Source organism: Dendronephthya gigantea, unplaced genomic scaffold (genome assembly GCF_004324835.1).
Source record: "Dendronephthya gigantea isolate DGI-Jeju-01 unplaced genomic scaffold, DenGig_1.0 000111F, whole genome shotgun sequence".
Classification (NCBI taxonomy): Eukaryota; Metazoa; Cnidaria; class Anthozoa; order Malacalcyonacea; family Nephtheidae; genus Dendronephthya; species Dendronephthya gigantea.
Window position 1 is genome coordinate 320,761 of NW_021163121.1, and position 26,861 is coordinate 347,621.

General features: G+C 37.2%; 2 protein-coding genes across 2 annotated transcripts; one reads left to right on the top strand and one right to left on the bottom strand.

The window, feature by feature from the left end:
• Positions 1-12,152: 12,152 nt before the first annotated feature.
• LOC114535157 lies at positions 12,153-18,926 on the top strand. The gene is made up of 16 exons (XM_028556539.1): positions 12,153-12,849; positions 13,290-13,398; positions 13,725-13,939; positions 14,236-14,282; positions 14,475-14,556; positions 14,951-15,118; positions 15,434-15,570; positions 15,722-15,833; positions 16,040-16,123; positions 16,321-16,501; positions 16,617-16,706; positions 16,872-16,943; positions 17,039-17,117; positions 17,561-17,626; positions 17,879-18,066; positions 18,349-18,926. The coding sequence occupies exons 1-16, from the start codon at positions 12,325-12,327 to the stop codon at positions 18,924-18,926; spliced, it is 2,733 nt and encodes a 910-aa protein (XP_028412340.1). The 5' UTR covers positions 12,153-12,324.
• A 372-nt stretch (positions 18,927-19,298) lies between these two features.
• Positions 19,299-26,261, bottom strand: LOC114535158. The gene is made up of 13 exons (XM_028556540.1): positions 24,485-26,261; positions 23,605-23,773; positions 23,146-23,330; positions 22,693-22,852; positions 22,470-22,535; positions 22,022-22,326; positions 21,380-21,725; positions 21,092-21,253; positions 20,643-20,985; positions 20,500-20,557; positions 20,082-20,219; positions 19,898-20,002; positions 19,299-19,788 (listed from the first exon to the last, which is right to left on the bottom strand). Exons 1-13 carry the CDS (start codon positions 24,617-24,619, stop codon positions 19,669-19,671), a joined length of 2,292 nt encoding a protein of 763 aa, XP_028412341.1. The 5' UTR covers positions 24,620-26,261; the 3' UTR covers positions 19,299-19,668.
• Positions 26,262-26,861: the final 600 nt, after the last annotated feature.

A 26,861-nucleotide genomic window follows, 5' to 3' on the forward strand; every position in this document is an offset into this window, starting at 1 on the left:
CAATGACAGATAGTTATGTTAACTTTCAATATAGCCAGAGAGCAACGTGGCAGCGTCTTCAAACAACTTAGCATCAAATGTGCTACAACAACTGCTTAAATATACAAAATACTTCTCAACATTTCGATCTAAGGACCCTCGTCAGGAGAGTTGTTCTCCAACTCTCCTGACCAAGGACCTCAGGTGGAAACGTCGGGATGTGTTTTGTCTGTTTACGCAGTTGTTATATACCACATTTGATGCTAAGTTTTGTTAACTTATTAACTGACAGTACTCTTCCACTAATACATAAATTGATCGCGATTTGGAGTTGCATCTGGGTGAAATTTGAAAGCTAATCAGTTAATGAGTCACCAAAATATATTTCAGTGTCTCTTGTTAACCCATTAGGTTGCAAATTGCACCCAGATGCGACCTACTTTAGTATTTTACTGTAATACCAGATGATTATACTCATCAGTTGAAGAGTACTGTCAGTTAATAGGTTAACAACAGACAAGGACAGATAGTTTTGTTAACTCGTTAACTGACAATTCTCTTCAATTGATGAATAAAATCACCTGGTATTACAGTAAAATACTAAAGTAGGACACATCTGGGTGCATTGCAAACTAATGGGTTAACAACAGACATGGACAGATAGTTTTGTTAACTCATTAACTGTCAATACTCATCTACTGTCTACTGATGAGTAAAATCATCTGGCATTAGAGTAATATACTAGTGTAGGTCACGTCTGGGTGCATTACAAGCTAATGGGTTAACAAGAGTCACTGACGGATAGTTTTGTTAACTAATTAACCGACAGTACTCTTGCACTAATGAGTAAAATAATCTCGATTTGGAGTAATGTTCTAAAGTAGCCCACATGCATCTGGGTGCATTGAAAGCTAATCGGTTAATGAATAACCAAACTATCTGTCAGTGTCTCTTGTTAACCCATTAGGTTGCAAAATGCACCCAGATGTGTCCTACTTTAGTATTTTACTGTAATACAAAATGATTTTACTCATCAGTGGAAGAGTACTGTCAGTTAGTAAGTTAACAAGAGACACTGACAGATAGTTTTGTTAACTCGTTAACTGACATTACTCTTCAATTGATGAGTAAAATCATCTGATGTAACAGTAAAATATTAATTAAAGTAGGTCACATCTGGGTGCATTGTAAGCTAGGTTAACAAGAGACACTGACAGATAGTTGCATTAACTGACATTACTCTTCAATTGATGAGTAAAATCATCTGACATTAGACAGAGTAAAATACTAATATACTGGTATGCATATCTGCCTATATTTTAAAACATGTCAAACTTTTCATCACAGTATGATTCAAACTCTCATCAGTAAGAAGATATTATTTTCGTAAAAAGGCTCTAAATAATATCTTAATACCTCCTTTCAAATTATTGATAGTAGTTGATTTACCAGCGTTATCAATGCCTAACATATGAAGTTTGAAATCTCCACACAATAACAGTTTTGTATCAAAATTTGTCGCAAATCTATACACAATTGAAATTCGATTCTTTCAAAATGATTTTCTGTGCTTTTAAGTCGAGTGTAACGCTCTGAATTATTCAGCAATCTACCGTACCTTCAAGCAGTTTTCACGTACAGCAAAATGAGTAAACAAGACCGGAAATATGTCCAAAATTTTGGCTTAAATAAGGGACGAAGACTTGATAAATAATTCCTGAAATACAATGTAAATATAACACAATAATAATACAAACCTCGAATCCCGCTTGGATATGCGAGAAAAACATTTCCAAATGTAATGGAACATACTTCGGTGTCAAGCACGGTATAAAGTAGTCTTTCTTTAGTAAAATCATCGTCGATTTAACGCACTCTTGCTCGATAAACCAGGGTCAAAACACAAGAGATTTGTTTTCGTTTCGACATTGTGCTTGGAGCATAATATTTGAATGTTTCCCACTGAGCTATATAATAATTCCTCAGTTATATAGCTGAGTGATTTTTCCCCCACCGGCCACCGGTTCCTTTTGAATTTTGATTAGCTGCCATGGCAACTTTGGGAAAGAAACTGGAGTATTAAAGGGACGGGAGGTCACTAACTCACACTCAGCTATATACCGAAAGCTTTGCGCAGTATTGAATAGTTACGTGGTGTTCCTACAAGCTAAATTACTTCTATAGAAATCGTGGAAGGGTCATTTGTATATCATTTTATTTATCTCTACAGGGTGTTCCCCAAAACCACAAAACTATTGAAATCAGTCATAACAATACAATAGTCACAGTTTGAATTTGTGTTTTGAGAACGAGAATTTGAAACTTCCAAACAGAAATAGGTAATTACATAATGATTCTGTACCCATGTTTTGAAATCATTCCCACAGTGTTCTGGGAATTCAACCCAGAAGCCCAACACGAGTTTGCATCACTATCAACAAACACGTTTTAGTTTGGCCCCAAACATGGACACTGTTTTTTTATGCCAAAAGAAAGAGCGGGAAACCAGAGAAATATGATGATCCTTACTGGACCTCTAGGAACTGATAGAGCTATGCAGTATAAATAAAGTTCGTTTAGTTTAGGTTTCCTCCTGTAGTAACATTGGATCAATAAGAGATGAACCTTACTGGACCTCTAGGAAGAAAAGTTTAGAACTGAGAGAACTATCCAGTATTAATAAAGTTAGTTTAGTTTAGGTTTCCTCCTGTAGTAACACTGGATCAATAAAAGATGATCCTCACTGGACCTCTAGGAAGAACAGTTTAGAACTGATAGAGCTATCCAGTATAAATAAAGTTAGTTTAGTTTAGGTTTCCTCCTGTAGTAACACTGGATTAATAAGAGATGAACCTCACTGGACATCTAGGAAGAACAATTTAGAACTGATAGAACTATCCAGTAGAAATAAAGTTAGTTTAGTTTAGGTTTACTCCTGTAGTAACAATGGATCAATAAGAGATGATCCTTACTGGACCTCTAGGAAGAACAGTTTAGAACTGATAGAGCTATCCAATATAAATAAAGTTAATTTAGTTTAGGTTTCCTCTTGTAGTGCTACACTGCAATAAGAGATGAACTTTACTGGACCTCCAGAAAGAACAGTTTAGAGCTGATAGAGCTATCCAATAAAAATAAAGTTACTTTAGCTTAATTAATACACCAAATATAAGAGACACTGACAGATAGCTTTGTTAACTCATTTACTGGGAGTACTTTTCCACTAATGAGTAAAATACTTACAGTAAAATACTACAGTAGGCCACATCTATATGCATGTGTATTGCAAGCTAATGAGTTAACAAGAGACACTGACAGATAGTTTTGCTAACTTAATAATTGACAGTACTCTTCCACTGATGAGTATAAAATCATCTGGTGTTGGGTAAAATACTAAAGCCCAGCGCACACTGGAGGAAACTGAGATGAATTTCACTCATGACTGTTAACAGTTAGCTGCGCTGTGGCCTCAAGTGTGTGGTGTCGTATTCTGCGTTTTCTTACACGCCTGCTATGGGCGTCGGATATTCAAAAAGTAGAATAATTTTGTGCACAAGTGAACATTTCCTCACAGTGTGCACACGTCTTGAGCTATCGGCTCCGCAGTTGGAGCGAATGATACTCGCGTAAAATGAATTAAGAGTGGGTTCAAAACAGGGCGCTTATATAGTATATGTACTTAAAGTTAAGAAAATTACATTCAAATACTTTTTAGCAGTCAACAAATCATTAAGATTTAAAGGCACCGAAAAAATGAGAACATGGGTCACTCAGGACACTTTACCTCGTATAGACAGGGATAATTGTGCTAAAAATCCGCTAAAGCCTGCCGCACACACGAGGTATTAGATGAGCTAAAGACCATGCGAGGCATTGAGCTCGCCTGAAAACCATCCGCACACGTCAGAAACTTGCCTCTCCAGGTCAATTCCTCACGAAAAACTATCCGCACACGAGAGTAACTTGCTAAGCTAAAAGCGCCGCACGAGGTATTTAGCTCAGCTAATAGCCCGGCCTCGTGTGCAGCGGGCTTAATTTGTTTTCCAGTACTGATTCGGCAACAATTGAGTTAATATTTTGCGCCCACTTAGGTTGTAAAAATAATTTACAACATGAAAAGAACAAGTGCACACATTCGCTCTAACTGCTGAGCCGATATCTCAGGACGCGAGCACACTGTCAGGAAATCTTAACTCATGCACAAAATTTTTCAACATGTTGAATATCCGACGCGGATACCACGCCTGCCAGAAAACGCAGAACACGACATCGCACACTTTTGGATTTCAACATCTCAGCTAACAGCCACGAGTGACAAGTAGCTCACATCTGCGTGCATTGAAAATTAATTGGTTAATGATCAAGCTACCAAACTATCTGTAAGTATCTCTTGTTAACCATTTAGCTTGTAATATTGCACCCAGGTGTGTCCTACTTTAGTATTTTACTGTAAACCAGATGATTTTACTCATCAGTGGAAACTACTGTCAGTTGATGGTTAACCAGAGACACTGACAGATAGTTTCATTAACTTGTTAACTCGTTAACTAACTGACTTTACTCTTTAATTGATGAGTAAAAATCATCTGGTATTACAGTAAATACTAAAGTAGGTCACATGTAGGTGCATTGCAAGCTAACCGGTTAACAAGAGACAATGACAGATAGTTATGTAACTTTCAATATAGCCAGAGAGCAACGTGGCAGCGTCTTCAAACACAACTTAGCATCAAATGTGCACAACAACTGCTTAAATATACAAAATACTTCTCAAACATTTCGATCTAAGGACCCTCGTCAGGAGAGTTGTTCTCCAACTCTCCTGACCAAGGACCTCAGGTGGAAACGTCGGATGTGTTTGTCTGTTTACGCAGTTGTTATATACCACATTTGATGCTAAGTTTTGTTAACTTATTAACTGACAGTACTCTTCCACTAATACATAAATTGATCGCGATTTGGAGTTGCATCTGGGTGAAATTTGAAAGCTAATCAGTTAATGAGTCACCAAAATATATTTCAGTGTCTCTTGTTAACCCATTAGGTTGCAAATTGCACCCAGATGCGACCTACTTTAGTATTTTACTGTAATACCAGATGATTATACTCATCAGTTGAAGAGTACTGTCAGTTAATAGGTTAACAACAGACAAGGACAGATAGTTTTGTTAACTCGTTAACTGACAATTCTCTTCAATTGATGAATAAAATCACCTGGTATTACAGTAAAATACTAAAGTAGGACACATCTGGGTGCATTGCAAACTAATGGGTTAACAACAGACATGGACAGATAGTTTTGTTAACTCATTAACGGTCAATACTCATCTACTGTCTACTGATGAGTAAAATCATCTGGCATTAGAGTAATATACTAGTGTAGGTCACGTCTGGGTGCATTACAAGCTAATGGGTTAACAAGAGTCACTGACGGATAGTTTTGTTAACTAATTAACCGACAGTACTCTTGCACTAATGAGTAAAATAATCTCGATTTGGAGTAATGTTCTAAAGTAGCCCACATGCATCTGGGTGCATTGAAAGCTAATCGGTTAATGAATAACCAAACTATCTGTCAGTGTCTCTTGTTAACCCATTAGGTTGCAAAATGCACCCAGATGTGTCCTACTTTAGTATTTTACTGTAATACAAAATGATTTTACTCATCAGTGGAAGAGTACTGTCAGTTAGTAAGTTAACAAGAGACACTGACAGATAGTTTTGTTAACTCGTTAACTGACATTACTCTTCAATTGATGAGTAAAATCATCTGATGTAACAGTAAAATATTAATTAAAGTAGGTCACATCTGGGTGCATTGTAAGCTAGGTTAACAAGAGACACTGACAGATAGTTGCATTAACTGACATTACTCTTCAATTGATGAGTAAAATCATCTGACATTAAACAGAGTAAAATACTAATATACTGGTATGCATATCTGCCTATATTTTAAAACATGTCAAACTTTTCATCACAGTATGATTCAAACTCTCATCAGTAAGAAGATATTATTTTCGTAAAAAGGCTCTAAATAATATCTTAATACCTCCTTTCAAATTATTGATAGTAGTTGATTTACCAGCGTTATCAATGCCTAACATATGAAGTTTGAAATCTCCACACAATAACAGTTTTGTATCAAAATTTGTCGCAAATCTATACACAATTGAAATTCGATTCTTTCAAAATAGGCCGTGGGATGAGCATCCAAAAGATGCTTAGAAAACGGATTCCGTTGCACCCCTCGTGGAACTACATAATTTTCACATGAATCAATAGATAAAAATGTACTTTATCAGAATCCGTTGTTCCCCAAGCGAAACAGGTGCACAATTGGGAAAACAATCCCTCCAAAGTTTGCTAATTTCGCGTTTCGAAATATTCGAACCGCCATTGTTTTAGTAGCAAATACGCATGCGCATGTCAGGAAAACTCGCACTGCGCACGCGCATAAGCACGCACATGCTTCGAAGTGGAAACACGCTTAGTTATGCAAAATAATAATGGCTGAAGATATTTATAAAACTCGAATATCCTCATGTTTTATTCATTTTGATGGCGTTACGGAGCAACTTTGCAAAGTTACACGCCAAAGGCTTAAGAAATTTCTTGAGTGTAGGTCTAAATGGGTTAAACTCAAATGTCAACAAGCAGAAATAGCTAAGAAATCGTACGCGAACATCGATGACGGATCTGTCAATTCATACATGGAAAAGAACCCTGACAGCATTAACTTAGAATGGCACCATCATATGAAATACTGGAAGAGATTTTGTGATGAAGAGAAGATCTGTAGACAACAGCGAAAAGAAGAAAGCTCTAAAACTGTAAACTGTAACTTCTACCGAAGAAATACATGTAGAAGTGGAACCAATGGAACCAAGGCGAAAAATTACACGCCAATCAGTCGCAGACGTTAATACGACCCTGCCTAAAAGAAACGAGCACGTACTTCCAGAGATATGTATTGTTTGTGGAAGAGACGCTTCTTGGTTCTCACTAGACAAGGTATGCATGATCATTTTGATAGATATAATTATACTAGTGCAATGTGCACTAGTAGCACAGCATTCTCGAGTTTGGTTTTAAAATATCTTGTTCACACCAGGTAACTAAGAAGAGAAGAACCCCACTCATGTTGGCAGAAACAATTGATGCTGGTCTTCTACATACAGCTTTGGAGAAAAGGAATGATGAACGGATACTCATGCGAATCCGGGGGAAAGACTGTGTAGCACTGGAAGTCCTCTATCACAAAGTTTGTTACTACAATTATGTAAAATTTCTCACCAGAGAGGCAAAAAAGCAATTGGAAACTGAAAGATCTACATCAGTGTATGAGAAGTCTTATGATGTCTTCTAAGAAAGTAATCGACACTGAAGTTATGCAAATTTAAGCAAATAAGGTATATGAAAGATTTGCTGGAGAAATTTGTTATCATTGCTAAGGACACAGAGAATGTGGATGCATCCAAATATAGAGCTTCATCCAAATAAAGACTGATGAAAAGTTATCCCCAACTTGTGTTCTATGTACCGAAAATGAGAAATGTTAGCGAGATTGTAAATGTGGAAAATTTGGATTCTTCCAAACTGGTTGAGGAACATGTCAAACTAGTCAGAAAACAACGATGAAGACTTTGATGAAGAAAGCTATACCATTGATGATGATGATCTGAATTCCACAGAAACTGAGGGAAATTCTAAAGTCAATGAGTTACAAATTCTATACAATGCTGCATTGATTCTTTGCCAAAAGGTCCAAGAAATACCAAAACTAAATCTTCCTTAGCCACCATTGGCATCTGATTTGACAATGGATAATGTGCAAAAAGTGGCTCCATGTGAACTTTTTAATGTATTGGCATGGATTTGTGATTCTATTCAGAGCCAACTTTAAGTGAGTACGTGCCAATTGAGGGCAAGAACAGTGCCAAACTAACATCAATGGTACAAGACCTTGTGAATTTAGTATCTGGGGGAAGGAATCCTACACCCAAGAGCATAGCACTTGCCATGACACTTAGACAACTGACAGGTTCAGCCTCAGTAATTTTTCTATTGAGTTGTTTTGGACATTGCATGTCACACTCATTTGTATTGTGCCATGAGACTGCCCTTGAACAGATGAATATATCCAAGGATTCTGCTATTCCTCCAGGCTTTGTTAGTGATGTGAAGGCTATAGTTAAGCGAAATATTTAACTTGTCCCTTGATTGTGTGAGTTGTATGTATATTATATATTCTCCATCCTGTTTGATACAGGTGGTATTTTTACCTGACGCAATTTTTAATGAATAACGATGTTAACGTAAAACGGTATTTTGAAACAATAGCCAATGAATTGAGGTGATTTAGCATACCAGCAAGCAAATGTACAATGTGTTTTAAACAATATTTGATGTGTGTGTATTTATTCGTTAATATTACAAGGTTTAATCTTTATTCCGTGATTTTATTTTGTTGTTTTCACGCGGGAAATCGGGGAAAACCCACAGGGAAAATCCATTTTTCCTGTGTGAGCGTGCGCAGTGCGACTTTGGCTGACATGCGCATGCGTATTTGCTATTAAAACAATGGCGGTTCGAATATTTCGAAACGCGAAATTAGCAAACTTTGGAGGGATTTTTTTCCCAATTGTGCACCTGTTTCACTTGGGGAGCGACGGATTCTGATAAAGTAAGTTTTTATCTATTGATTCATGTAAAAATTACGTAGTTTCACGAGGGGTGCAACGGAATTGCATCTTTTCGATGCTCATCCCACGGCCTAAAATGATTTTCTGTGCTTTTAAGTCGAGTGTAACCGCTCTGAATTATTCAGCAATCTACCGTACCTTCAAGCAGTTTTCACGTACAGCAAAATGAGTAAACAAGACCGGAAATATGTCCAAAATTTTGGCTTAAATAAGGGACGAAGACTTGATAAATAATTCCTGAAATACAATGTAAATATAACACAATAATAATACAAACCTCGAATCCCGCTTGGATATGCGAGAAAAACATTTCCAAATGTAATGGAACATACTTCGGTGTCAAGCACGGTATAAAGTAGTCTTTCTTTAGTAAAATCATCGTCGATTTAACGCACTCTTGCTCGATAAACCAGGGTCAAAACACAAGAGATTTGTTTTCGTTTCGACATTGTGCTTGGAGCATAATATTTGAATGTTTCCCACTGAGCTATATAATAATTCCTCAGTTATAATATAGCTGAGTGATTTTTCCCCCACCGGCCACCGGTTCCTTTTGAATTTTGATTAGCTGCCATGGCAACTTTGGGAAAGAAACTGGAGTATTAAAGGGACGGGAGGTCACTAACTCACACTCAGCTATATACCGAAAGCTTTGCGCAGTATTGAATAGTTACGTGGTGTTCCTACAAGCTAAATTACTTCTATAGAAATCGTGGAAGGGTCATTTGTATATCATTTTATTTATCTCTACAGGGTGTTCCCAAAACCACAAAACTATTGAAATCAGTCATAACAATACAATAGTCACAGTTTGAATTTGTGTTTTGAGAACGAGAATTTGAAACTTCCAAACAGAAATAGGTAATTACATAATGATTCTGTACCCATGTTTTGAAATCATTCCCACAGTGTTCTGGGAATTCAACCCAGAAGCCCAACACGAGTTTGCATCACTATCAACAAACACGTTTTAGTTTGGCCCCAAACATGGACACTGTTTTTTATGCCAAAAGAAAGAGCGGGAAACCAGAGAAATATGATGATCCTTACTGGACCTCTAGGAACTGATAGAGCTATGCAGTATAAATAAAGTTCGTTTAGTTTAGGTTTCCTCCTGTAGTAACATTGGATCAATAAGAGATGAACCTTACTGGACCTCTAGGAAGAAAAGTTTAGAACTGAGAGAACTATCCAGTATTAATAAAGTTAGTTTAGTTTAGGTTTCCTCCTGTAGTAACACTGGATCAATAAAAGATGATCCTCACTGGACCTCTAGGAAGAACAGTTTAGAACTGATAGAGCTATCCAGTATAAATAAAGTTAGTTTAGTTTAGGTTTCCTCCTGTAGTAACACTGGATTAATAAGAGATGAACCTCACTGGACATCTAGGAAGAACAATTTAGAACTGATAGAACTATCCAGTAGAAATAAAGTTAGTTTAGTTTAGGTTTACTCCTGTAGTAACAATGGATCAATAAGAGATGATCCTTACTGGACCTCTAGGAAGAACAGTTTAGAACTGATAGAGCTATCCAATATAAATAAAGTTAATTTAGTTTAGGTTTCCCCTTGTAGTAACAATAATGGATCAATAAGAGATGATCCTTACTGGACCTCTAGGAAGAACAGTTTAGATTAACTGATAGAGCTATGCAGTATAAATAAAGTTTGTTTAGTTTAGGTTTCCTCCTGTAGCAACACTGGATCAATAAGAGATGATCCCTACTGGACCTCTAGGAAGAACAGTTAAGAGCTGATAGAGCTATCCAATAAAAAAAAGTCACTTTAGTTTAAGTTTCCTCCTGTAGTAACAATATAACACCATATATAAGAGACACTGACAGATAGCTTTCTTAACTCATTTACTGAGAGTACTTTTCCATGCACTAATGAGTAAAATAATCTGGTATTACAGTAAAATGCTAAAGTAGGCCACATCTGGGTGCATTGCAAGCTATTGAGTTAACAAGTGACACTGACAGATAGTTTTGTTAACTTATTAATTGACAGTACGCTTCCACTGATGAGTAAAATCATCTGGCATTGGGTAAAATACTAAAGCCCAGGACACACTGGAGGAAACTGAGTTGAGGGTCACTTATGACTGTTAGTAGTTAGCTGCGCTGTTTCCTCAAGTGTGTGGTGTCGTATTCTGCGTTTTCTTGCACGCTTGCTATGGGCGTCGGATATTCAAAAAGTGGAATAATTTTGTGCACAAGTGAACATTTCCTCACAGTGTGCGCGAGTCCTAAGCTATCAGCTCAGCAGTTGGAGCGAATGATACTGGTGTAAAATGAACTAAGAGTGGGTTCAAACTCATTTAAACTTAAGAAAAATTACATTCAATATTACTTTTTAGCAGTCAACAAATCATTTAAGACTTACAGGCACCGAAAAAATGGGTCACTCAGGACACCTTACCTCGTATAGACATGCAGGGATAACCGTGCCAAAAAATCCGCTAATTTGTTTCCCAGTACTGATTCGGCAACTATTGAGTTATTTTGCACCCACTTGGGTTGTGAAAATAATTTAAAATATGAAAAGAACACGTGCTCGCATTCACTCCAACTGCTGAGCTGATAGCTCAGGACGCGAGCACACTGTCAGGAAATTTTCACTCATGCACAAAATTATTCAACATGTTGAATATCCGACGCGGATACCACGCCTGCCAGAAAACGCAGAACACGACATCGCACACTTTAGGATTTCAACATCTCAGCTAACAGTCACGAGTGACGCTTAGCTCAGATGAGTAAAATCATCTGGTATTAGAGTAATTTAATACTAAAGTAGGTCACATCTGGCTGCATTGCAACCTAATGGGTTAACAAGAGACTCTGACAGATAGTTTTGTTAACATATTAACTGACAGTATCCTTCCATTAATGAGTAAAATCATCTCGATTTGGAGTAATATTCTAAAGTAGGCCACATCTGGTTGCAATTTGAAAGCTGATGGAATAACGAGTTACCAAACTATCTGTCAGTGTCTCTTGTTAACCCATTATTTTGCAATGCACCCAGATTTGACCTACTATAGTATTTTACTATAATACCAGATGATTTTACTCATCAGTGGAAGAGCACTGTCAGTTAAACTATCTGTCAGTGTCTGACTCTCTTGTTAACCCATTAGCTTGCAGTACAATTAAATACCACCTAAAACTAGATAGATCGTTGGTAAAGAAGGTAAATCGTTTTCAATCGGGTTTGATCGGCGAAAGAAAAACATTTTAATTCTCTAAACAGAACAAAACTCTTTTTTCATAAAATCATTTTCTGTGCTTTTAAGTCGAGTGTAACCGCACTGAATTACGGAGCAATTTACTGCACCATGAAGCTGTTTTCACGCACAGCAAAATGAGTAAATAAGACCGGAAAGATGTCCGAGATTTTGGTTTAAATCAGGAACGAAGCTTTGACAAATGCACCCGTTTCGCCAGAATCTACGTAGTATAAATACTGTCAGATTGGTCAGGCAGGCTTAGTATTTTTAATACCCAGATTACCAATCCCGCCAATCCCAGGAATGTAGAGAAACACTAGTTCCAGTCTACCGTTAATCATAGAAACGCGTTCAAGATGGCGACAGTTAATGAGCGGCGTGCGTTATGCAGTCTTTTATAAAACTGAAATATGCCTCGAAACATCAAACGAACGCTCCCAAGAGGACCTAGTTTTGAATTTGTCGCATTCACAGACTCTTCCCCATCTCCAATACGACGAAGAATAGAATTGGCATCTCCACAAAATCGTGACGAAACGTCTGCGCGTGTGAATGAAGTCGGTGAATGTGAAGATAATTTAGGAACGTCCGTGCAAACTTCATCATCATTTGTTTTCAGTGAGAGAGATCTCACTGAGATATTTAGTGAAAGTGATAGTGATTGTGAAAATAACGAGAAAGCTCCAGGAAAGTCAACTAGCTATGCTAAACGACAACAAAGCTCGACAAAAAACTGGGAAAATATCAGAGGAACCTTGTTAAAAGCTGTGGTTGAATCAGAATGTATTCCGTGTGGTCAACTGTGCACCAACTGTAATGTAGCCAGCGCAAACTTTCGATGCTTGAAATGCGGCGCAGGAAACTATTTTTGTGAAGCATGTGTGGCATCATTGCACAAAAATGTTTGTGTATTTCATGTGGTTGAACAGTGGAAGGTCAGTATACTTCATTTTTTGCTTGTAGTTCATAAATACACTATACTCTATACATTATATATAAATTCTTTCGTGAAATGTTTACTTCAATATTATATTTAATTTTAAATGACTTAAACATAGTGGTTCAGACTTCAGAGGACGGAATTTTTTGCATGAAGCAAAAATGCAAAAGTTAGGATAATATACATTGATAAATAGCTATAGCTATGTGATTGATAGATTTGTGAGCACATGGCCCAAGATAAATGTAATGTTTCCTGGTATGGAATAACTGTAAATTTGTCAAATAGAAAGTACATTCAAATAGAAACAAATTGCCACTGAAAGTTTTGAGAAATTACATAAGCATATGGTAGAATGATTAAACTGCATGTCCCTATTAATGGAATATTTATATCATTTTTATTCCTTAAATTAGCATTCTTTTTTCTGCTAAGGATGGAATGTTTTTACCAAGTCCAATGTTTAAGAGAATATTAAATCCTCGACCTTGGCATTCCTGTCTTGCATCAGAAATAAAAACAATTACTGCTATATGTGATGATGGTAAGTCAGAAAATCAGAATATCCAGTAATGATATGTATGCCATATAAGAAAGCATTGTACGCTGTAGCATTAAAGAACAAAATCAGGCACACATTGGACTTAATGGCCTAACAAAAAGTCAAATACAATGAATGTTACATCCATTTCATTCTCAAACTCATTCAAAACCAATAACTATCAACTCATTCCAGGTATTATTTAAATGAGCTATTATTAGGGCTAGCTGTGAGTTAGGAAACAATGCAACATTTTGAAAATTTTGTATTTTCAATTTCAACTTACACTGTAGAGTCATGTAGTTTAATTAATTTCCAAATATCTGCAGGTCGAAGGCATGAACTTGGTATTATGTCTTGTCCATGTGAAGCTTTTCCTGTATCCTTAGCAAGATTACGGCTGTGGCCAACATGTTCAAAGAATCCATCTATTGCTTTATCATTTGACCTTTTGGATTGGATGGAAGCATTACTTTTGGAGTGCCAAGTTTCACTGAACGATTTTTGTAGAGCATTGGATTTAAGAATTCCAAGATATGTCAAGGTAACATATGACCCATTAGTATTATTTCATGGGGGGGTGTAATAATTTTCAAATCTTTCAATGTTTCAACAGTCATGAATGTCAGCGAATGCGAAATAAACATGCCTTCACCATATTTGAGTACAAGACAGGTGCTTTTAAAGAGTCAAAATACTAGTTAATGTACTCCATTTCGCCCCCAAAATGGTGGCTAGTTACAAAGTTTGTCATGTGTGATGTCACATGCAAGTGGTCTATATACAACAAATTGTAGTGAACTTTAATTATTACTTTACATATCCTTTATTATTTTATAGAAAAAAGATTTATATCACCTAATCATTGATTGTTTTGAAGAGTATAGGTAATTTTAATTTTTTAATTTTGTTAATAAATAAATGTATGAATTATTTGTTTAAAAGCCAAATGCATTTAACCTCTGCCTATTTGACCACACCCTTTTGTTGAAAATTTCAGCCCTCTATATATTGAAAAGTAAATGGTTTAGCCAAAAATGGAAATAATTTGTTATTTTTTAAATCAAATTTACTTACAGGTATATGAAGAATGAGCTACGTACTCTTAAAGTAATGTGTCCAGAGAGAGATCATGGAAATGTTTGCCCAGCTTGCCCTGTGGTAAGATCTGTTGCAATATATATATATATATATATATATATATATATATATATATATATATATATATATATATATATATTTATATATTTATATATATATATATATATATATATACATGCGCACACGCGGTTAGAGCACTCTAGGAATTGTGTGGAGAGTCTCATCGAGAGACGTTCACCGCAAGCTTTATGCAAAGCTCACTTGTATAAGTTTGAGCACTCTGGTGACTTCACTATACAATTCCAACAATGTGTAACCGTACGTCCTGTGTCCCAAGTGCAGGAGTCACCATTGCGCTCTGGTGATAGCTGGGAGGGCACATTGTTTTACACATGTTGTATTACGCTCACTGCGCATGCGCGGTTAGATATAATAGTAGCTATTCAATTACTAGGGTGATGGTACTCTTATTGAGTCATTTGATGCCTGTTTTGGCTTACCTCGTAAGAAAGCTGCTGGGTCCAGTGTTCGAGAACCATTGCATGGGGGAACATTTTTCAGCAATCAAGAAAAAGTTGACAATTTTGTTGATTCCTATCCTACACAACCAAAAGTATCAAAGGTTAGACACACAGTGCTTTACTGTATTTTTTGTTTGTTCATTAACATAACGTAACAATAAAAAACTAGGAATGCATTTATTTATAGCTATTGGGTAACAAAGTAAACTACTGTAACTTTCTGATGACTAATGATAGTCTGTGATCTGACTAACCACGTCTTATTAACTAAACTCATATTACACCATCATCAGCAGGGCATCAATAGTATTAATGACTTATGGCATTGACAGTATTAATGATTTACATATGGTCAAATCTAAACTTCTCTATTGTAGTGTTGTAGTGTAGAAAAATTTATTTCAAACCTTTTATAGGATTGTAATGATTTCAAAGCTGGCGACGTTTTAAGATCTAGAACGCAATTTAAGGCTTTAGATGAGACTGGTGTTTTTGGCAGGGCATGCAGACATGGTTTCCCAAAACAGTTTGTCAATTTGAAACATGGTGAAAGGTAATCTTAGAAATATGCAGTGATACTGCATTTAGCAGTGCATGGTATACTGTAAATTTAGATGAATTATGGCTAACTATGTGCACTATTATGTATATATATGATAAACTGTGAAATATTGTGTTTCTATAAATTAGTTTTTACCCAATAGGATAGCATATGCTGTTTGGATGCTAAAAGAGGTTGTTGCAAATTGTCATCCTGGAACCTATGACATTAAAATTATGTATGACATTGGATGTTTGCTAACTAAGCATTTGCAGGTAATGTCAAATGACAATTAATATGTAATTCTTTGAAAATATATAACATAATATGCCAACATTGTTATGGGTTACAGGTGTGGTTAACTTTTTTAATGCATGGATTTATTTTGTTTAATTGACGAGTTATTAGAGTTTTTGAACATGTATGAAGGCTGAAGACGATGTTTGCATATAACGACTAAATTTGAGTCTTGTGTTTTTAGTCCTCTGGACAACTTGATTTATTGTCAAATGTGACTCTGGCAGTACCTGCCTTTCACATATATGGACATATAGCCTCATGTCAGGTATTGTATGGTATATGGATTTTAAAACATACAGTACATGGATTTAAAGTACTGATCAATAATGCTGCCCTCTGGATTTTGCATTCAACACTGCTGTTCTGTGAAAGTCAAGCATGTCATATTTTGCTTAGTGAAAGGTATTTTCTTATCTTATTTCGTTCTCGCTTGCGTAGCTAATTCTTTAAAAATATTTCCAGCTTGAGTTCAGTCCAAGACGCTCTGATAACTTTGGGTTGTCGGATGGTGAGCAACTAGAGAGATTATGGTCATATCTACGTCGCTTTTCCAAAATGACCAAAGAAATGCGTCCTTCTCATCGCATTGATGTGTTGAGTGATGCGTTGCTCCATTATGGACGTCAATGTAAAGATACCTTAGGTATGTAACTACTGTATGCATTTACATTGCCATTTAGAGGGTCCCTTTTCTTACGTCAGGTTACCAGGCATTTGAGAAATGTTTTTGTGGGAAATTTAACATAATTTAAATCTAGTTTCAGGGTTATTAAAGAACTGGAAAAAGTCCGCACAGTGCATAGAAGCAAGCCAGAAAAACATAGACGATTTGGCCAATAAATTATCAGGTACATATAATGTGCCAGGAGCAATGAACCATTATTGATTCTGTATGCCTTTACATGAAGATTCACTTTCATGATTTTTTTTTACCTTTGTCACATGAGATTCTATTTCTATAATGCAATACATTTAGTCACTTATTTCCTTGTTGTGTTTTTTTGTGCTTTAAGTTCCCTTGACAGAGACTGTTATTGAAGAGTTGGCAAACCAGGAACGCCAACGTTTGTGTGGTGAGCGGACGAGTAAGTAATAATAATTTGTTGTGCACCGATTAGATAGAAATGCTCATGTTGTTACAGAATACTTATTTTATATTACTTGATAAATGTGTAATCAGGGCAAGACGAAAGCGACACCTGTAATGACTCGCCTATTTCCACCTATGTTGATCAGCTAAGGATTTTTTATGTCTTAAGGTTTGTTAAATTATATAGCTAATCATAGGCGTACGAGACAGGGGGGCAGGGGGGGCAGTTGCCCCCCCAAAAATTTCGAGAATCAAGAAATTCGGGCAAAGTTCAGCCGAAACTTCGGGCAAACTGAAAGCTAAATTACATAGCTAAAATTTTTAAAACCAAATTTTGTAATATATATAACATATTTGTATTCTATTTCGCTATTTTTGTTATACTTTCTTAAAAGTCCATCCGCCGCTTTGCCAAATCTATTGTTACAAATCTGGTAAAAGTTATAATTCGGGCACATTGTGTAATTCAAAAATTCGGGCGATTTTTTTTGCCCCCCCAAACGAAGTTGCGCCCGTACGCCTATGTATAGCTTTATATTTGAATTTGAAATGGGTAGTAAAATATACCAGTATTCTCATGTTTATAATATTTCTGATTGATTAATTTGGCAGAAGTAATTTGTGTACAGATGTGCTGGATGCTGATGAGGTATCGGCTATCACCAAAAAAATGGAGAGGTAAAATTATATGCAATAAATTGAGATTAAAGTTAAATGTATTTCGCAGTCTGAGAAAATAATGTTTTTATACAAATACAACATAAACCCTTTGCTAGGCACTGTTGCCATATGGTATCGTCACATGGAGCTCCCCCCAGACCCCCTCCTGGGAATTTGCCTGGAATGGCTGGAAAAATATTTTCCAATAGCTGCAACTTAAAGTCTTAAACTATAAAAAACCTCTCATATTTTTCCTTGTTTAATGCTCAGGTTAGATAAGGAGCTCGTTGTATTGGAGAGAGCCAACGGAATAACGTCGAGATGGACACCAAATGAGAACAATTACAAAAAAGAATTAGCGAGGAAAAATTGCCAGAAATGCACTGAAGTGTATGAGAAGATCAAAAATGTATGTGAAGAAAGGCTATTTCTCTTAAATCTGAAAGAGAAGTATTCCGGTAAGAAGCTGTACACAGTTCTATCATAAGATATTGCCCATAATTTAACTCATCAGGTAAAATCGTATGGCGTTTGAGCAAGGTAAAACGATGAGGCGTAGAGACCCAACTATGACAAAAATGTGCCAGCAAACAACATTTTGATCTTTACAATGGCCATGGGTGTTTAATTGGTTACTGGCAATGACGCGTAGCATTTATTTATTAGAAATAGCCGAGTTATTTGTATATTCGTATTTTTTTAGATGTTATGTAACTATATGTTAATAATGTTATTTACAGAAGGTAATGCGTTAGCAAGAAAGTTGGCAAACCAAGTAAAGAAGAGTGAAAAGAACATTAAACGGCTGCTGGTGGAGTACAATTGTTCACAGGATCAGCTTGAGGAAGAAACGAAGAATAGGTTTCCAAATCTAAGCTTTGACACGATTAAAACGCATGGCATCAACATTGAGGAACACGACGCTGGTATTGGCAGTATTCCATCGACAGTCAAACGTCACGCGATCGAGATGTTGAACCTTCTCAAACGTAGTCGGGAAGAGAAGGTCCTTTTGAGCGCTGAAATGAGGCAGCTTTTCAACTATTACCTCACCGACGAAGCCAAGGTTTCCAGTATTGTGAACACGCTGTCTTCAAACGATGCACTTAGCAAGTATGAAAGAGGCTCACTAGCATTGTTAAAAGCGGAGCAAAAAATGTTGAGACATCGTGTCTTTTTCATACGTGATTCATTCAAGGATTACGTAGATATGCCTGATGTTAGCTATACGTCACTTCCAGACGTGGACGGGATGATTGAACATGATAACGATGATGATGATGAAAGCATTCACAGCCAATCATCTGATAGTGAATAGTTTGTACAGTATTTTATAAATTTGAACATCCCAAGATGGTTAAAACAATCCCAAATAAGGAGTGCATATTAATAGTACACGATTTATAAAAACTGTACAGGGTGTCCCAAAAAAATGTCCCCTCTATTGAAATCAAGCCTTTGTTAGAATCTGATTGCCTTAATATTATGATAAACCCAATTGAAAGCAAGACGTTTTATTTGAATGCCTCAACCTAATAACTATGCTATTTACACACTGCTGCGTTGATCATGCATTCAAATTCCAACAAAAGCTTCATTTCAATAGCGGGGACTTTTTTTTGGGACACCCTGTATATTCCGAATCAAATCTGATCCATCTTTCTGTAGTATGTTTTGCAAAGTGCTGAAGATGAATCAGATTACGTGCACATGCACGGTAACATTTTCGAGCGTTTTCATTTGTGTTTTCACGCAAAGACTGATGCAAATACTAGCAATTTACTGCAGAAGTTTGAACCAATTCAATACATTGAAAACGCTTTACCTTGAGATTTTTGATACGGTCTACGAGTTTGTCCGTGTAAACAGGGCGCTCGGAAACAACGCCCGTGTGTACATAGCCTCAGATTTGATTCAAATTATACAAGTTTTTATTAACTGTGTATTATTAATATGCACTCATTCGGTATAACTTTTATTCTACTTTTGCTGAAATTATCAGCGGAAAAAGCGTTTTAGTCCATAATGTTAACTCACGGAATTTAAAGTTCATCATTTTTTTAGTGGCTTTGCCTAAATTGTTGCAGTATATCGGGAACTTGGTGTGTCCAGTTAAACAGCATAATCTCTGCCAGATTTCTTGGAACGTTTTCCACCTCCATAACGAACCAAACGTATGCCTGTAATACATCAAGATTTGCACTATTGTATATGTTATGTAATTATCTGTATCAGAAGTGCAGTATACAGTATCTATAGTACATTGTAAATAAAAATCACTGTACAAACCTCTGGAATTAGTACGTCAGTGACATATTGTAACTTCCACATATCTTCATACTCGCGTTCAGGTGGCATAAACATACCGTGGACTATATCCATGAAATCCTCATCCTATGGATAGAGCCAGTGACACTTGTATGAAGATAAAAATAAGCACTGCGTGTATGAAGGAAATTTTTACGTTACTTACTAATTCTTCGGTAAAAGGCGATTTCGTTCCCGCTGACAGTTTTTTCAATAAAGCACCGCTTTCTTTTTTTTTATATTTCATGAAGATTCTGTGACGGACACTAGAAATTTTGTTGGTGACTAACATTTTCAAATGTTCCTAAATAAGGAAAGAACGCCATAATATAAGTTATCATGCAATTTGTCTTGCAACTGCATGGTGAAAGGACATGCACTGGCCATTACATGGCAGTTTCGGGCAGGCAACGTCGTCTAAGTAGAGCACGAAGAATACAGACGGTTCCCTCACTGCGCTTGATGAATACCACTTCCGTGATTATGTGTGGGTATTTTCTCGCTATACATCCACGAACACGAAAATAATCATGGTAGTTTTTTCAAGTAGTATTTTATACTGTGTAGTGCACCACATACTGTACCTGAACGGTCTTTAAGACGTGTAGCATCTCGCCGAGATTTTGGTATTGACCTTTCTTCCTATATATTACCAGAGATTATATATAATTAATAGTGTTCGCACGAAAAGCTTCTATATATTACAGGTTCACAAATCATGCGCTACCTAAACTCGAAGACCTCTTCCGAATTGATGGTTTCCATTCCACAACACCATCTCTCCGGTACCTGATCTTCTGTCAGCACGCCAATACAATGTAGGTGGTACCACTTTTCACAAGTACCACACTGTGCCCATCCTATGTCTTCGGAAGTTGGGCATTGGCAAGCCAATGCCTCACAAAGCTCTTCTTCATCTTTTTTTCCTTTAAGTTTACGGAATCCACCGGCCAATTTTGAATCAATCAAACCACCAACTTCTTCGGGACAATCAGCATCTTTGGGAGTCAGACGAACGAAGGAGCACGCGATATAGCTTCCGGTTACCATATGTATATCTTTGTTGCATTCTTAATATAAATTCATAAGACATGTAAAGACTAAACTAGCAGTAAGACTAACAGTCGTGTAGAAACCACTGTCGACATTAATATTTTCAGATCGATCGGCTCTTACCATATACTTTTTCCACATAAACCTTTCTGCAAAGTCCACGATGTAATGACACAGGTTCATCATGCGCCTGAAAACCAGGGACAACAATTCCTTCTCCAACAACTCGACCTGAATCACTAGCATATCTGTCCAGAATATTCACTTTCGTCCAAAATGGCAAAACTAAAATGCGAAACCAAAAAAAGGAAATAGTCTAAGTTTAATCCGGCCTTACTCATCAAAGGCATATACTTCCAGGAGCGTAGGATTTACTTTTTAAACAAGAAGGAAAAAATTCAGAGCACCTACTTTTTATTTTTGGTCTGGTACTTCGCCACTTTACGTACTCCCGATATGTTAATGATTTAGGCCGGTTGCTGGGGTGGTGGTCGCCGGTTGGGTGAAGAAGGGTTGTATTGGTGTTGGTTGGGTCTTGGAGGGCAGAACTGGTGTTGGTTGGGTCTTGGAGGGCAGAACTGGTGTTGGGTGGGTCTTGGGGGGTAGAACTGGTGTTGGGTGGGTCTTGGGGGGCAGAACTGGTGTTGGTTGGGTCTTGGAGGGCAGAACTGGTGTTGGTTGGGTCTTGGAGGGCAGAACTGGTGTTGGGTGGGTCTTGGAGGGCAGAACTGGGTTGGTTGGGTCTTGGGGGGCAGAACTGGTGTTGGGTGGGTCTTGGGGGGCAGAACTGGTGTTGGTTGGGTCTTGGAGGGCAGAACTGGTGTTGGGTGGGTCTTGGGGGGCAGAACTGGTGTTGGTTGGGTCTTGGAGGGCAGAACTGGTGTTGAGTGGGTCTTGGAGGGCAGAACTGGTGTTGGGTGGGTCTTGGAGGGCAGAACAGGTGTTGGTTGGGTCTTGGAGGGCAGAACTGGTGTTGGGTGGGTCTTGGAGGGCAGAACTGGTGTTGGGTGGGTCTTGGAGGGCAGAACTGGTGTTGGGTGGGTCTTGGAGGGCAGAACTGGTGTTGGGTGGGTCTTGGGGGGCAGAACTGGTGTTGGTTGGGTCTTGGAGGGCAGAACTGGTGTTGGTTGGGTCAGGAAGCAAATCATCGCCATTGAATTGGTTATCAAAAAAGTTGTCATGGAATATGTCATCCTTTTTTCTTATTCTAATTTGATCTTTGCACTCCACGATTTTCTTCAGTTGTGCAGTCCCGTACGCACTGGGTTTTTTCAGTGTTATTCCTTCAGGCAAGCACTGCGCATCAAATTCTGCCAGCCTTTTGTACGGAAGTCGACCCTTCTCACCAGTTTCCTGCTCTATAACAGATAGAACGCATGTATGTCATGTTGAAATGAATCAATGTTTACTTGGTTTATATCAAATTTGTGACGTATGATAAATTAATATAGCTGTTACAACGGCCGTATTTTGTTCGGGTGTCATGGTGCCTTGAACTCACGGTATTTTTGATTAAAAAGAGACTGGACTTCCTTGCGCAACCGGTCTTCTTCTTGTTTACTTGTTTCTAAATTATAAAAACGGTTTCTGCTATTAATTATATAACTCATTTTCAAAGTACAATATTTTAAACTTTTTTGGGCAAAAACGTAAGTGCTGATTGCATGGATCGGGCTAAAAAATATATGTCACGCAAATAAATATCAATACATATAATTAATTACCCGAGGAGTCAGCTTCCTTTGTAAATATGTCCTCGTGAATCATCTTTATTGTCTCATCACGAAGCTTTGCCTCAATATTGTGTGATCCAGCAAAAAGTATTTTATTGTTTCTGAATCCAATCATGAAAGCTGGGCAGCCATGTTCTTCAAGCCGCTTGCACTAAATATAAAACTATAATTACGATTATAGAAAATAAAAATAATCAAATTAGATACGATAGAAATTAGCGCGAAAGATATCGATTGCGCGATATTTTCCACTGAATGGTAATCCAGCTTTAAAGGCCGTTTTCCTTTTCCACTACAGCCGCTTTGTCCGAGCGGGCGGAGCGATTTTTTTTCAACTTTATCTGCAGTTGAAAGCGCAGCTTTGAATATAACTACACAGAGTATGTGACAGGAAAGTCAATTTAATGTTTATATTTGGTGTGATTTTAACATTAATATTCATACCGTGTTGTTTCGTACTTTGCTAAAAATATCTGTAACGATTTTGGCACGTTGCGGTTCAGTTAGCACATCTTCCACATGATCAAGTACCAAGTGGGATTTAGCTTCTTCGGAAAGGTTTTGAAATCGCTCTGCCGCCGTTTTGTTAAAAGAGCTTACTCCACAATTTGACATTAATTCTTTTCCTTCTAATAAATATTATGAGAAGCATTGTAGAAATATTGATTATTCAGCCAGTAAGGCAGTATATATCAGATTATGACCCATACTGTACAGTGTGTATAAAAAAACAATCTACGACGCGGACGTGACATATAAATTTTTGTTAATGCTTGAAATCCTGAGCTGTCTGTGGTAATATTGGTTTCTACCTGTCAAAAACGGCCAACGCGAATGACTTCATTTTCACGTAGGGCCTATATAGCTACTAACCTTATAACCGTAAACTTTATTTATTTTTACCTTCGCTAGACGCAAACTCTTTTTGAAACAAATTCCAGCTGCTCTTTGCTCTTTTTCTCCTTGGTATAACGTCATGCGAGGAGTTACCACTCGCGTCGCTTGTGTTTGCAATTGATCTTTTGTTCTTTGGGTTCGGCTTTGACTTGTACACCATTTTAGTTATCCAGTTCTGTTAAATTGAAACAATGTTGGAGGTAAAATTTTTTACCACATTTTTATGAGGCCAGGCCAAAACTAATTAATTGGGCATGTTCGGCAATCCAGCATGCCTCTAAGAACCGATGGGATGCAATAAGTGAAGCTTGCATCCATTTTTCCACTCCGGAAAACGAGCAGCGGATCGGATCGGATCGGATTTTTTTCCGAGTTGATCTGATCCATGAAGTGATTTCGGATCGGATCAAAAAAAGTTAAAACTATTTGAACTTTTTTTTATCCGGTCTCGGACGCTTTTTTAATTCGGATCAATATAAGCCAAAAATTTCAACAGACGGCGCACGCGCGGATTATCTTTCGTTCCGATCCGATCCGCTGCTCGTTTTCCGGAGTGGAAATTAGCCTTTAGATACATATCGACGCGCTTCAAAGATCTTAAAGAAACCCTTCTTTCTCTCTGTTTCTCGAGGTTCGCATCCTTGGCAAGGAACTGCCCCAAAAATTAAATGTGAGCAAATTTTACAATCATCCTCAAGGAAAGGCGAGAAGTTACATAAAAATATGGCCAAAGTTTAGTGAAATCGACCTAAAGATTTCTGCCGACAGACAGTAATTGTAAGCAGAAATGACGCGTCGTGCCATAGTATTATTTCACTAAACCATATCTCGATTAATAACATACGGTCTAAAACTTCAAACGGATTTAAATGTTTGTTATCCTGACCTTTACTTGTTTTTCAGATAATCCTGTTTCAGCAACTGCGGCATTTATCTTCTCAGCATATTTTTCACCCACACCTGTCATGCCATTGTTGAAGTATGTAAGTAAGGCCGACCTTTGCGATTCGTTGAAAGGCATGTCCAATAACCAATCAAAACGTAACTGGCAATCTACTACTACTTGAAAATAAAATATTCTGTGGATTTTCCTTATTTCTGATACTCCTTTTGATACGCAGCAAGTCAGCAATGAACAGATACTCAACTAGAATTACCGCTACCGGCTAGGTGACACTAGAAGTTGTCACTTCCGTTTTGTAATTCGAAACAAAGTTCCGAAGTTCAAATCGAACTTCGGAATTTCAAATCAAACTTTGCGGCAATTTAGCTATTTTATAGCCACTATAAATACCAGGGGCCAGTTGTATGAAAGCCGGATAGCGCTTTCCACCGGATAGTGGTTTTTTTCAATCTCCTCAAAATCGCCCGTTAATCGCCCTAAATTAAGGTTCCTCGTTAACGATTGTTGGTTCCAAAGCTGAAATTTTTTTGCTCTTCAAGCATCTTTAGAACGGTTGAAAAAATCACTATCTGGTGGATAGCGCGGAAGAATTGGGAAGAATTCATCATTATAATCGTAACCCTATTTGGTTATTTATACAAGCGTTGTGACGTCATGAAGAAGAATTAAAGTATTAGTTAGTGGTTAGAGCCGGAAGTGTGAGTTGGAAAAGTCAGAGTTCTTTGCTTGTTTTTAAGACAGTTGTTTAGTTCTGGTTTGTAAGATTGGATGAAAAGTGCTCCCGTCAGAAAAGGTCGTGTTTTTCTGCGTGTATAAGTAAAGTATATTCTTGTCGGTGAGAATTTAGGAAAGAAAGAATTTAGTCTGTACAGACGTGCTTTGCATGAAAACGAAGAAATAGGTGGAGATTCAGATTTTGTACTGAAAATTGAATAACGGAAATCTATATGTTACTTAAATTGATAAAATTTCGAGATTCTGTTCAAACGATAGCATAATTGGTGCCAGATTGGAATTAGATTCCAATCTCAACTAGTTTATTTGGTACCAGATTGGAATTAGATTCCAAGTAATACTTTAATGTACGTGAGTAGCTTGATGCAAGTAACTTAGAACTTGCTGATAGCCGCACGTTGCAACGATGAGTGGTAACTTGGTGCATAACAAAACTAAGTGAGTCTATACCAGTTAATATTTTCAACTAAATTGTGATATAATAGCTTCGATAGGGGAGCCTGATGAGTAAACGGAGGTGGGTGCACACAATACTAAAGAGTTATACACAATAAAAACAATTCTGGCATATTCCGTTAGCTTACTTTTTGCTATTCATTCGATCTATTCTTCACACATTTTAAGTAAAACTGACATGCACATAAACGATACGGACCTCTGCGATACGATGCAGTCGACATGCACTACCTGGTGTTCTACCATCGATTAATCCTGAGGCATAGATTTATAATTTACAGTATACACAATGTAGCTAGATGTTGAGAATGCATAGGAGTAGATTATCGTTTAGTGTACAGTTGTTCTGTGCTTATTACTCACCGACCTGAAATGATCGGCATATCGTAAAAAAAACGGAATAAACTGTACGCCAACTATATAGTATGGTCAGTTGTCGCAAAACGGCGATTTCGAGATTCTGTTTGAACGATAGCATAATTGGTGCCAGATTGGAATTAGATTCCAATCTCAATTAGTTTATTTGGTACCAGATTGGAATTAGATTCCAAACTGAGCCTGAGGGAATTGAATTTGTCACTCATGAATTCTGAACGATTCAATCACTTTAGTTTGTCATAAAATCTAGATCGGTATATAAAAAGATGCACATAAACGATACTTTCGTATCATTAACAAACAATTGTAAATGCAAGTAATAACTCAATGTACGTGAGTAGCTTGATGCAAGTAACTTAGAACTTGCTGATAGCCGCACGTTGCAACGATGAGTGGTAACTTGGTGCATAACAAAACTAAGTGAGTCTATACCAGTTAATATTTTCAACTAAATTGTGATATAATAGCTTTGATAGGGGAGCCTGATGAGTAAACGGAGGTGGGTGCACACAATACTAAAGAGTTATACACAATAAAAACAATTCTGGCATATTCCGTTAGCTTACTTTTTGCTATTCACTCGATCTATTCTTCACACATTTTAAGTAAAACTGCCATGCACATAAACGATACGGACCTCTGCGATACAATGCAGTCGACATGCACTACCTGGTGTTCTACCATCGATTAATCCTGAGGCATAGATTTATAATTTACAGTATACACAATGTAGCTAGATGTTGAGAATGCATAGGAGTAGATTATCGTTTAGTGTACAGTTGTTCTGTGC